General features: G+C 39.3%; 1 protein-coding gene across 1 annotated transcript in view; it reads left to right on the top strand.

Moving 5' to 3' along the window:
• The first annotated feature begins 653 nt into the window (after positions 1 to 653).
• STMND1 (stathmin domain containing 1) overlaps positions 654 to 14,092 on the top strand; it is a 37,040-nt gene continuing 23,601 nt past the window's right edge. Inside the window, exons 1-2 of the mRNA XM_020986802.2 lie at positions 654 to 965; positions 11,820 to 12,000. Coding sequence (XP_020842461.1) covers positions 885 to 965; positions 11,820 to 12,000 — 262 coding nt within the window. The 5' untranslated portion in view covers positions 654 to 884. The remainder of the gene's footprint in view (positions 966 to 11,819; positions 12,001 to 14,092) is intronic.

The following is a 14,092-nucleotide window of genomic DNA, read 5'->3' as shown; positions in this document are numbered from 1 at the left end:
GTCCACCCACTCTACGATAAAGCTACACTGGTCTTGAAGTCTCTTCGATCCTGCTCTTCATCTCCACCCTCCAGGCCTTTTCACACTCTCTGTTTCCCTGGCCTAGAATAGATTACTTGCCCTCCCTACCCCACCTCCTGCAGTCTCTGGTTTTCTCCAAGATTCAGCTCAGAACTCACCTTCCGCAATTGACTTTTGCTGGCCTTTCTCGCTTCACTTCCCATGGTCTACGCTCTGACATCACCTCGCGTTTACCTAGAGTCTTGTAAGTATATAGCTGTTTGTATATTGTCCCACTCATTAAAATGTGAGTTCCTTGAGGGCAGAGTTGGTGGATTTGTTCTACCTATCCATCTATCATCTATCTATTCATTTATTATGTATTTATTTATTCGCTCATTTGTTTTAAACGTATTGCCTTGTATTCCCAGTGCTTAGCACAGTCCCTGGTACATAGTAAACACTTAATAAATGCTTGTTGATCGACTGAAACTGACTGTGTAATTGATCTCTAACAGAGCTGTCCCTCCAGCTCCTGCGATCTTGGAATCCCCTCCGCGCTGGTGCGCCCTGGAATGCGCCCCAAGTTTCTAGTTTCTTATAAACGTCTGCCCGTTCGAGTTCTTACTTACAAAAGAAAGCAGGGCCCCCAACCCTGCTGCGGGTCCACAACTCCCGACGGGACTTTGTGACGCTTTTTATTGTAGCAACAGTTCCTGGTAGCTTGCCCGAAATCCCCAGCTCCTTCCTCTACTGAGCCTATAAAAGAAGAGCGGCTGGAGGTGTGCAGGTCCCCGGCTGCAGGGTGCTGGGGCTAGTGCGGTAGGGGAGAGGGGGGACACAAGAGCGAGAGGACAAGGAGGCCAAAGCGAGAAACGGGAGTGATGGGGTGCGGGGCTTCTAAGCCTTTGGAAGAGCAGCGACCAGTCCCGGAGCCTAAGAAAGGCTGGGAGGAAGGGAACGAGGTAAAAAAAAAAATAGACTTCTTGCAAGCCGTTTCACTCTGTAGGAGCCATTGCGACCCTCTCCCACCCTCAGTCCCGTTTGGCGGAGTGGGAGGGGACTTCAGCCTCTACAGACTGCTGGGAGCTTAAACTGAGCCAGTGGACATCGGTGATTACCACCCCTTGCAGCTGTTGAACAGCTGGAGGAGGGCACCTACGGAAGGGAGGGAAGGCATCTCACTTTGAATGAGCAGGTTTGGCACGGATGCCATCCAGCTTATTAAGGTTAACTGTCTGGTAATTTAATGAGCTCCAGACAGAGCAAGCAGGGGAGGTCGAACCAAAGGACCGAGACAGGAAAAACTGACTGCTGAACTGTGGGTCCTGCATATAGCTGGGCTGAGCGGCAATCTCTCAATAGGCAGGTAGGGAGTTTCCCGGAAAAAGGAAGAGCCGAGCTCTCAGAGAGCTGCTACCTGCAGGCTTACAGTATTAAAGGTAACTGCAGCTTCACAAAATACCGTTTTCTCCACAGAAATCGCTCTAGATCATAGGGGCATCGATGTAGAGTTGGGATGGGCCCCGCAGGGCATCTAGTCCAACCTTCTTATTTTACAGGTGAGTAAACTGAGGTCCTGGGAGGTTGTGACTTGCCCCAACTCACACAGGTGGGTAAGCCTCAGGGGTAGGATTTGAACTTCAGACTCCTTGCTTACTCCATTATACAAAAGATATGTAAATTGGGATGGCCTAGGGAGTGGTGGAGAGAGAATGTGGTAGAAATGTCAAAAGCCACTATCTTTACCGGCCCTCCCCCAATACCAGATTCACACTCTCAGAACCCCTTTGAGTTTGCTAGAGAATGATCACAGGGCTAGCCTTAGCTAAAATTCTGTAGTAGAGGAAATTAATCTTCATTCCTCTTCTTGGGTAGTGAAAGATCACTGGGTGGTGTTAGAAGATCTACAGTAGTTTCAAATCCCAGCTTTGCTACTGACCTCCTATAATCTGGAACAAATTCACTGTAGTTGTCTGGGCCTCATTTTCATCAGTAAAATGAAGTAGTTCAGCTAAAGAATTTCTGGTATCCCATACAATTTCAAATTGATGATCCTATAATCTTCTCATCCTTTTCCAAGATACCCTTCTTCCCCACCAGGCATCTAGTTGTACTGGAAAAACTCTGAGTGCCCTTCCAACTCTGAGTTTGTCATTTGGCTCAAGGTTCTTTACCCTGAGGTGAATATTGGGCCTGCTCTCTTCTACCCTATCCTTAAGCTCTTACATGATTCTTTGTACCAATGTATTCCTGACCTGAGGTCTCTTTCACTTATAATCCTGCTAAATAACTGAACCTAATCTGAATAAACTAATTTGAGCTGAAGCATTGATGGCTGACAATGTATTTTACTCTTTGAAAGTTGACATCTATATCTTAAAGTGTCCTATAACTGGCCTTAGGTGAGAAAGTAATAGGGTTAAGTTGAAGAACTGTAATGTGACCAATGAGGGAGTTATTTTTGGCAAGAGTGTGTTTTGGTGTCTGTCCAATATATCCATGCAGGCAGCAGGTAGTAGGCAGGAACCCAGGCTTTAGCAGAAATCACAAAATGGGCACCCATGATACCCAGCTTTGCCTCCTTTAAAGGTAAATGTCAAAGGCAAACGCTAAGTGGATTAAAAATATGTGTTACACATTGGGCAGACTCAGATTCATAGTTGACAGTTTGTTGTCCCCACCTTTTCTCTATGACATAGGTTCAGGGCTTAGTTTGAAGTCTAAGTGAGCCTTATGTGTACTGATATTTTTTGAGAGTGGCTCTCACTCCCCAGGAAATAAAAAAATTGAAGTGGAAAAGACTAGTCTTAATGGGTTCTATAGAAATTAATTTTAATTCCCTCATTTTAAAAATGCATACATAGAACACTTTTCAGTTAAAGAGGTGGTAACAGCACAAATAGCCAAAATGTGTCAATATTTCAAAAAAAAAACAAAGAATCTTTATAATAAATTCTGGAGCAGCTAGGTAGCACAGTAGAGAGCCAAGTCTGGAAGTCATGAAGACCTCAGTTCAAATCTAGCATCAGATACTTATTACCTGTGTGATCCTGGGCAAGTCATCTAACCCTGTTTGCCTCAGTTTCCTCATCTGTAAAATAGAAGGAAATGGTAAACTGCTCTAGTATCTTTGTCAAGGAAACCCCAAATGGGGTCACAAAGAGTCAGAGCACTACTGAAAATAACTGATCAGCAAAACTATAATAGAGCCTAATTCATATTTTGCCAAACTCTGTGCAGGATGACTATTAGCAGCCTAGCTTGACTATTAGTAGACTCCCCTTCCTGTGTCTTCCTCTTCTGTAGCTCTTGATGTTTTCCATCCTCTGTATGATAATGTTCTGGTAGAGAATACCTGGTACCTTGATGAAGGGCAAAAACAAATTGATACAAGAGAAACTTTAAAAATTTTGCATAGCATTATTACATTCTTATTGTATAAAAAGTACAATATTAGGCATTGGGAATAAAAAGAGAAAAACATGACAGCCCCTGTTGTGAAAGCCCCTATCCTTTTATATTCTTCTGGGAGAATGCAACATTAACAGATGACAATTTGAGGAGGACATAGTGAGTACTAACAACAAAGGAAGCCCAGGAAGACTTCCTATAGGAGATGGTACTTAGCTGAGTCTTAAAGGGAGGTAGGGATTCTCTGAGGCAGAGGGCAAGAGGGGAGATAGGCTCTGTGAAGTGGTGGAAGATGGAATACTAGGTTTGGGGTATAATAAATAGGTCACTTAGAGCATACAAATGGAAATTATTTGTAATTAGCTTGGAAAGGTAGGCTGAAGCCCTACTGTGAAGGGCTCTAAATGTCAAGCTGAGAAGTTTGTATTTTTATTACAGAGGCAAGAGGGAGTCATGTTAGTTTCTGGAGTAGGGGAATAACATTGGCAGATTTGTGCCTTAGGAAAATTATTTTGGTAGCTTTTGTGGAAGATGGATTGGAGAAGGGAGAAGCTGGAAGCCAGGAATCTAATGAGATATAAGGGCCTGAAATAACGAATACAGCAATAACCAAATTTTAATTTTTAAATGCCCTGACAATTCACTTCTATATTCTAGTCTATTCTATGTTCTCCAGAGGTGGGGAGCCTGTGGCCTCGAGGCTACATGTAGCCCTCTAGGTCCCCAAGTATGGCCCTTTGAGTGAATCCAAACTTCACAGAACAAATCCCCTTAATAAAAGGATTTGTTCTGTGAAATTTGGATTCAGTCAAAGGACTGCACTTGAGTGCATATATATAATGCACATGTATATGTATATGAATATATATGTGCATATATACATATGTATATATGAATGTGTGTATACATGTATATGTATATATACATATATGTACATATACATATATATGTATATATACATGTATATATACATATATACTTTTTTTTTTGGATGAGGGGGTTAAGAGGTGCAGAAGGGCAAACACTCAAATCTGAGATCTTGTTTCAGGAGAGGCCTCATTAGTATGCCAGTACAGTTCTGCCATACCTCAGTTGCCTACATAAATGCACAGACCCCAGAGAAGCACACTTATTAGAAATTCAGCATTTCAACTGTGCCTTAAAAATGAGTCAATATGAACATATTGTCTCGCATGAAGTATCTTTTTTTTAACTGTACAACTTTAAAATATTCTGAATAAGACTTAGTAAGACCTGTTTATATGCTTTCTCTTCACTCTTGCCTAAGTCTGAAGTGATGAGAAGGAATTGTAATAGAATAATGTATGATGTGCAGTAAAGCATCTAAAACTCTTCTCAGTGGGAGAATTGTACTTTTCCTGCATACATAATTCAGAGGTTACCTAATAAATTTTCTGAACATTGATAAGAATAACCTTTGGTGTTGGAAGGGGGTGGACTAAATTACTTTTAAATATCTATTTCTGCCTCATTTCTGGATGAATTTATGAACCTATATCTTTCTACTTACTAAAATTAAACTATTTTTAAAATCAAGTTTTGAAGCAAAATTTACCCACTCTTGTACTTATAGGTGTATTTTTGCATCTATTATTAAATCCATCTACAAACCACCTTATGGTTATTTGATTTGGTGGTACGAATCAGCTCCCTCAGGCTTTAGGAAATAGATTCCTCTAGGCTGCATGGAAGAAAACTCTTGCTTCTCCAAAGACCTAGATGTTTAGAAAGCAATTTCAGATTTCCCATAATACGGTTTTAGGTTCCACATGCCAACTCTAACTAAATACCCAGTAACTTAAAAGTCATAACTTTTCAATATCACAACTGGTGATAAAAGCATCCTATCTGAAGAAAGATATGTATGACAATAAATTAAGGCAAAGTGTTCCTATAGTTTCACTGACACCTGCCTCCACCCCCTCCCTTTCATCCAAGGTAATAATAGCATGAATTAGGATTCATACCTATGAAATTCCAAATACATTATTCTTTTCTAAGAAAGATAAGTAAAGCCAAATGGAAATAAGATATGAAAAAAAAGTTCTCTATATTCCTTAGCACAAAAACTTGTACTTTTTTTCTACTCCTACCAAAAATTTTCATTACCTAGAATGCAGATAAACTGATTATTGGGATGAAAATGTAAATTCTTTGCATATATACACATATGTATACATATACCTATATTTTGTATGTATATGCATATCTGTAACTGTTCATGGATATGCATATACAGATACATCTGTGTATGTGTGTGTGTGTGTGTGTGTGTGTGTGTGTGTGTGTGTGTGTGTATATATATATCTGTGTATACATATGCATGCATACATGCACACATGGTTCCCCAATCTCAGCCAGTAAGAAGTATAGTGGTCAGTTACAGGTCTGATCCCATTATCAGCCCAGGAACTTTGACCTGCTCCATTTTTCAAACTTGGGTGATTTACCCCTCCATAGACAGTCTCATGGTCCTTTACTCCTAGGGGCTTACCTTATTGGTGTCATACTTAGTATAAAAACCCAATCAGCTTAGCTCACTGCAGCTCACAAGTCCCATACTCAAATGATCCACCACCCTCATCCTCCCCAGTAGCAGAGATTAGCAGCACCATACTCAGTCCCCATAAATTAAAAAGATAAGTTTTTCCCCTCTAAATTACTGACAGGCAAAGATGTAACCAATGTATTTCAGAATCACAGAAACCTGGAGTTGGAAGAAACCTCAGTGGTTATGGAGTTCCACAAAAATCCTCTCTACAATATCCCCTCTGAATCATTGGTCATTCATCCTCCACTTGAAGACTCTTAGTAGAGAGGGGAATAAGCATTTATATAGCTGCTGCTATGTGCCAGACATGGTGCTAAGTGCTTTACAAATATCTTCTCATTTGATCCTCACACCAATCCTGTGAGGTAGGTACTATTGTTATTTCCATTTTACAAATGAAAAAACTGAGGCAATCAGAGGATAAGTGAGTTGCCCAGATTCACACAGCTAATAAGTGTCTGGGGCTGGATTTGAATTCAACTCTTCCTGACTCCAGGGTTCATCTGTCCACTGTGCCAACCCATCACCTCTAGAGGCAGCCCATTATAATTTGGAATAGCTCTAAATTTTACCAAATTTCTTCCTTGAAATCTACCTGTAAAGTTCCTTCTGTTGAAATTCAATTCAACCTGACAAATATTAAGTACCTACTATGATGTATAAGGGGCAGCTGGTGGATAGAGTGCTAGGTCTGGAGTCAGGAAGACTCATCTTCCTGAGTTCAAATCTGGCCTCAGACACTTACTGGCTGTGTGATTCTGGGCAAGTCACTTAACCTTGTTTGCCTCAGTTTCCTCATCTGTAAAATGACCTGGAGAAGTAAACGTCAAACCACTCCAGTATCTTTGCCAAGAAAACCTCAAATGGGGTCATGAAGAGTCAGACACATCTAAAATGACTGAACAACATGATGTACAAGGCATTGTATTAAGCCCTAAAAAGACAAAGACAAAGAAATAGCTCCTATGCTCAGAAGAGCTTACATTCTACTGCATTTCTTCTACTCATGCCCTCTGGGGCAAAGTGGAAAAAATTTAAGTCTAATTCCTCCTCCATGGGAGAGCCCTTCAAAAGATGAAGCTAAACAAAAGGTATCCTTTCTTTGCCCACCTGCTCACTCAAGTCATAGAATCAGTGTAACCCTCTAGTCCAACCCATACCTAAGAAGCACCTCCACTATAACATATCTGACAAATGGTCATCCGGTCTCCTCTTAAAGATCTCCAAAGAGAGGGAAACTCCCACCTCTCCAAACAGTCCATTCCACCTTTGGATGGCTCTGTCAGGAAATTTTTCCTGACATCAAGCTTAAATTTGCCTTTTTTTATACCTTCTACTCACATTCCTCTGTTTTAGACTGAACAGACCAAGTCAAATCCCTTTTCTGGGTGACATCCCTTTAAATATTTCAAAACAACTATCATGTTCTACCTTTCCCTCCATCTTCTCTCTCCATGCTAAACATCCCTGGTTCCTTCAACCAATTCTCATATGTCATTTTGTTTTATCCGGTGATGACTTTTACTACTTCCGTATTAAGGACTTTTTACACCTAGTTAGCCTTTGGTTAATTCAGTAGAGGTAATGTCACCTGATAATAAAGGTATCAAGGCATAACATCTTGTTACTTTGAATGAGGTGGGGTGATTGACACAAAAGAACCTGCCCTTACATGGAGGTGGCAGAGGAATGAAAAGTATGGGTGGCTTATCCTGAAAAATGGATACTCCACCTTGAGAATCAGTAAAAGATTTATTTGATTGAGTGGCTTTTTCCTCCTTTCAAATTCTTGCTAGGGACTGCTGAGATGAGGTAGGGGAGGGAGCAGGGATGTGAAGTGCTTAACTTCGAAGATGCCAAGGTCATCCATGGCGTCCTGGGCCATCCATTCCCAGTCATCTTGACCTTTGTCTTGCTACTGGACTTTGATGACTGGAAGAGAGAGTAAGACTGATGACTGTGCAACTCTGCCTCACTTGAATCCAAGTCACACACAAGTCAAGACATCACTCAGGATGTCATTGGTCCTTTGGGAAAATGAAAACAATGGAACAAGCACAACAGTAATTTAACAAAGCATGACACAAATTCCAGTCTTTCACAATCCTTGTTGGCCTGCTCCGGATGACCTCCAGTTTCTAAGAATAGACAATCAGGTAGTAGATTTGCTTATGCTGAAAAGTTGTCACCATTTCCTCCATTTAAATACTACAGTTTATCAATGTCCTTTCTCAAATGTGGCAAGCAAAACTCAATATACCAGTCTGGAAAGGGCAGGATAAAGACAGAGACTATCACATCCTTATTTCTGGAAGGTAAGCCTCTTGAAATAGCCTAGAGAAGCAGGCTTTTTTTTCTTCTCCAGAGTAATTAATTCCAGTCCTTTCAACTGAGCTTCATATGCAATGAGATTCAGTAGTCACCATCCTATTTTCACTTTTCTGAATATATCCTTGTTTGTCAATATCCTTCCTAAGACAGGGTCTGTTGAGGGCAGAGATCAGTGAAATATCACCTCCCTCTTTCAGGATACTAGGCTTCCATGGATACTCTTTGAAAAATGTTAGCCCTCTTAGATTAAAAATATAGATTATTTTTTAAGGGTTTTAATTCTTACTTTATGCTTTGTTAGGAGGTAAGGCATTTCAGGGATCCTCTCCATATCCCAAGTTGGAAAGTAGGAAGACCTGACTTCTGACTGTGGAAACTGCACGTCACTCCAACTTTCTTAACCAAAAGTGAAATTTCCATATCTGCTAGAACTCGATGTTGCCTTTCACACCTCTCAGAGGCAGGTAGTAGGTGAATGAAGGTTCATGCTTGCTGGCAAAATTGGATAAGAACCCATGGACCTATAGTCCTAGGAATTCTAGTTTATGACATGAATATGTCATAAATGTCTAATATTTATGATGTAATTTTGAGTTACTTCATAATAGGAAGGAAAAAGTCAGTTCTCAGCAGTAGTTTTGACATGTTTTAGAAATGTGGCTTTTTAGCCCTAAAGTGTTCAAGTTTGCTCTCAATTTGAATATGTTCTTTTAATTAAGTCTTGATTTTCAATTAAGATTTTTTTTTCATTCTACACTTAGAAGAAATCCTAAACTTCATGATTTCTAATTAGTTCTTAAGGGAGGTTTTGCTTTATTAGGTATACAAAATGATAGGTCTGAAAAGTTAATGAACAACTCTCCACCCCTGCTCCCCAGTGATATATTGACAATCTTTCTCTTACTATGGATATCTGCAGGGAATGAACAGCTACTTGGTTTTCTTGTTTCCATTCATTTTAAAATTAACCCTACCCCTCCCTCACCCCCATTAGAAAGGGCTCTCTTCTGTTTTTGCTTGTTTTGTTTTTTCTAAATATATTTTGTTTTTTCTAAATTATAACACATACAACTCCTTTTCTCCTTGAAACAATGGGAATGCTTATTCAGTTTTCAGGGGTGTACTGGTAAACGTTTAACAACTGGCTCTCTAGCGGAAAATGTACCTATGACACACTTTTAAATTAATCTGCTCTATTAATCTACATTGGAAGCAGCTAGATGGTAGTGGATAGAGCACTGGGCCTAGAACCAGGAAGACCTGAGTTCAAATGTGACCTCAGATACTCACTGGCTGTTTGACCCTGGGCAAGTCACTTTTTAAAGTCTAGATGATCAAGAAAACAATAAATCAAGCTCTGCTTTGAAGTGTTTGTCGATTTTTAAAAGTATAAATGTTCACATGGAGCATTTAACAATTGTCTCTCAAGCTAGTTTGAGCTGGCTCAAGCAGGTTCCAACACACCCCTGGCAATATTTATATCTGTGGGCTAGGGAGGGTGGAAAGAAGGAAGGTGACTGGGAAAAGAGACAGAGAGTCAGGCAAACACAGAAAGACAAATGTGGAGAGAGAGAAGGCCACTGACCTGCCATTTTATTCTTGCTCCTGTGCTTAAGTTTTATGAAGGAACCCAAATGAGGTGCCTCACGTTGTACTTTATTCCATGACTCACAGGGATCTTCACAGAAATCTCTGCTTGACTTGGGCCGTGTCCAAAAATATATTTCTTGTTCTGTGTTTTAAACCCATCCTCTCTCTGAAGGAGGTAGTTGGCATGTTTAATCTTCAGTCTTCTGGAGTTATTTATCATTGCACTGATCAGTAAAGTTTTTCAAAGTCATTTTTCTCTATAATATTGTCATTGAGTATGTGCGTGTATGTACATATGTGAGCATTAGCATTTAAGTGATTTTTATTAGTGAGACTTTAAAAATGGAGATGGCAATGGGGTGGGGGTGGATTGCAGAGTGGGCAAGTCTGCTACCCCTTTTGGTTAAAAAAAAAAAAGCTCCAGGTTTATTCCATCATGGATCTCACAGTCACCCAGGGAAGCATAAGCCTTGAAGACTATGCAGCATTTCTTCAGTACTGTGACAATCTAAAAGGTTTGAGAGATATAGGTTCTGGGTAATTTAATTATTTTATTAATAAGGCCAGCACGTTATTAATAAAAGGATGGTCATTTGGCCTTCTCTCTTAGACCAAAGACAATCATTGGCTCAGAGCTTATAGGTTCTTTTGGAAGAGGAGTAGCAATCAATTCTGATTGTTTAACACGAAGAGAGGTGGGCTATATTAAAATGAGAGGCTGAGAGTGACATCTGCTACCTTTGGACAGAGAGTCCAGTCTCCCCCTCCCCCAACCTAATCAAAGAATTCAATCCCACCCAAACCTGAGTAGAACACAAAGGGCTTCCCTACCTTAGATTAAATTCCTTGTAAAATTGGGTGGGGTCTGACTGAGATTGAGGAGAATTACTTCAATCTCATTATCAGTAATGTCCTTGAAAAGACTGAACATTTTATTTTTAAAAACCAGGACTTTAGAAGAAGGGGAGAACTCTGTATCTCCCCAGATTATTGGTTATTAATAACCACTTCTCTCAGTATAATCTTGTTCCAGGCAATCAGTTTCGTTGGGTCCCTTAGCCGTGTCATTAATGTTGTACTTCCCATGGACCTTCTTACCTGGCCTAGTCAGCCTGCTCCCTCCTAGTTCCACTCAGTTTACTCTGCATCAGTTCACAGAGAGCTTCCCAGCTTCCTTTGAGAGTGTCTGGTTTGTCCTGTCTTACATTACAGTAATATTCTATTCCACTCCTATACCTCAAGTCATCTAGCCATTCCCCAGGTGGTGAGTACTCCCTTTGTTTCCAGTTTGAGGCTACTGTGAAAAGAGCTGCTATAGATATTTTTGTACACACATGTCCCCTTCCTCATCACAGAAACTGGTTTAATGTACACAAGTTATTACAAATAACATCCACCACCAATTCTCCTTCAAGTTCATGAAGAGAAGCCAGTATTTTAGAGGTTCCATTACCTGTTACACTTTCTTTTTGCAGATCAAAGCCACATGAGTAACTCTTTGTAATTACCAGCCAGTATAGAGCTTCTGCCTGCAGAGGGGGTTACCATAGCCTGAATACTTGTCATTTCTAATCAAGGATTTTGGGATTGTTAATGCTTCAAGGCTGAATGGTAGTCCTTCAATCTACATATCTTTGACTCTTCTGAAGGAATTTTGCCATTATTTTGTCTAGATCCATAAAGGCTTAGCATTTTGATTGGTTTAATGTTAAATTTATAAATAATTTGAGTATGCAGGCCAGTACAAAGCTTTGCTGTTTCATTACATTATCAATGCATATGGAAGTCAATCATTGAATATTTATTGAACAATTGAGTAGATGCTCACAAAATAGAGCCACAAACATTGCTTTCATTTTCCAAATAACCTGTCATTCGTAAATAAGTTCTTTTTTCCTTTTTTTTTTCACAGGTTGATGTTGGTGAATCTTATATACCTGTAAATGCTGGGCCTTGGGATGGGTCAGCAAGGTCTAGAAGTGCTATGGATAGTGAATTTGGACTGGAAGATGGTGTCTTAATGGGAAGCTTACCTGGAACCATTCTAGAAAATTCACCATCTCTTGATGAAAAAAATGAAAAAGTAAATACAGGTAAAGAATCCAACTGAAATTGGAACAGTACACCTCTTAGATCCCTTCCAGATCTCAGATTCTATGACTGAGTCAATTCATGTAACATGAGTAAATTTAAAAATAACTTAGTAGTTACATCCCTGGATATGCTGGTAAATGCTTAACAACAAGTATATACAAATATATACACACATATAGTTATAAGTGTATATATCTATATCTATATATATGATATGTGTATGTATAGGTATTTGTGTGTTGTATATATGTATATATAATCACACTTTTCAGTTTTATTTCTATCATTAACATTTAATTCATTATTTTATTAAGTCTAGACAATCAATAAAAAAAATGAATCAAGCCCTTATTTGTAACATGTGGGGTCCGAAATTGTCCAATCAGCAAAAATAAAAAAATCCAGCGAGGTAGAGCTCCAAGCCACAGTGCTTTGTTAAAGGGTCCATGGCCCCCTGTAATGACGTGGACCTCAGATCTTCTTCATGATCTGAGATGCACCTGGTCCCCAGGACCTTGGTTTTACAGGGTTTAATATTCAAATATGCAAAAGAAGCATGGAAAACTATAGAATCTCATTGGTTGCTAGACCTTGCTTTTAAGGACCAAAGATGATGTATCGGCCAAAAAATGGTGGGTGAACAGGGGGGTTATAGGTTGTCAAAGCACAGGTTATCCCTACTGAGTAAGTGATCATAAGATCATAAGATGGTCACCTGCCCATGTTGGACAAGAGAGAGTAGTCCGGAGATACAAAAATAAGTAGGAGGACTTTCCAAAGAATCAAGGCATCCCACCCACACTAGGTTTGGACATGGAATTTGAGCAAAACAGGATGGAGATATCTTTGTCAGCATTCTTGTGGTTGAGCAAGTAAGCTTCATAACTGATAAACAAGTAGTGAACATTACATTAAAGTTTGAGGCCTACTATAAAAGAACCTATCTCATCTAATTATCCCTATATGATTTATGTAAAATATTAAGCTGATTAATACTGATTGGAATAGAGTAGGGGTCCCAATGAATCATTCCTTACAATTATTTGCCGATTTCTGAGGTATAAATGCTCATACTGAAAATTTAACAATTGGCTAAACATTTAACAGTTGGTCAGAGCGGGCTCTGCCACATTACTGGATCTGTATGAAACAGTAGAGGAACTTTTCCTTCTAGATGCTTACTAGGAAGGATTCTAGGACACAGGAACAAAATATTGAAAATAGATCTTAGAGGTTATCTAGTCATAGAATCATAAGACTTAGAGTTGGGAGGGACCTTAAAAGATCATCTAATGTGGCCCCTTCCTTTTAAAAGTGAGGTCACTGAGGTCTAAATCATTAAGTGACCTGTCCAAGGTCACACAGACAATAAGTGATCAAATCAGAGGTAGAATCTTCATCTCCACCAGACAGCATTGCCTCCTGCAACATTGTTGGATATGAACCTTGTTTTGTGGAACTGCAACACCATAGATGAGGAGTTCCTTGTTGCCAAAACATTAAAATTGAACTTGGCTTCTTTGTGGGTTTTAGAGTATAATAGTGTTAGCCAGCAACTTTCCAGTTAAAATGTCAAGTAAACTTATTTACTTATTTGTTTGTTTTTGGTAACAGCCATTACAGAGGTTGGTTGCTTTAAACTTTGGTTGTGTTCACCTCTCTCTACATGTAAGATTTTCATTTAAAAATAAAGTGAATCAAAAGGAAAGGTATAAGCATAGAGCCAGTAGGCACTGGAGAAGAAACAACATTTAGATAAGAAATAATCACTATCCTAATGAAACTTATAGACTTGTTGAAGGATGAGATATGTGATGTTTAAAAAGTTCAAGAGACATAATTTCTGAGTAATTAGTCCTTTTTATTAATAATGCTAGAATGTTACTAATAAAAGAGCTCACATGATGGAAAATGCTATCCACATGCAGAAAAAGAACTATGGATTCCGAATGCAGATCAAAGCATACTCTTTGCTCTCTTTTTAAAAAATTTTTTTCTTTCTCATGGTTCCTCCCATTGGTTCTAATTCTTCTTTACAACATGACTAATGTGAACATAGGTTTAATATGAATGTATATGTAGAGCCTAGAT

The sequence above is a fragment of the Phascolarctos cinereus genome, unplaced genomic scaffold, assembly GCF_003287225.1.
Source record: "Phascolarctos cinereus isolate Bilbo 61053 unplaced genomic scaffold, phaCin_HiC Scaffold_4;HRSCAF=312, whole genome shotgun sequence".
Classification (NCBI taxonomy): domain Eukaryota; kingdom Metazoa; phylum Chordata; class Mammalia; order Diprotodontia; family Phascolarctidae; genus Phascolarctos; species Phascolarctos cinereus.
This window is presented reverse-complemented; position numbering and strand designations above follow the sequence as displayed.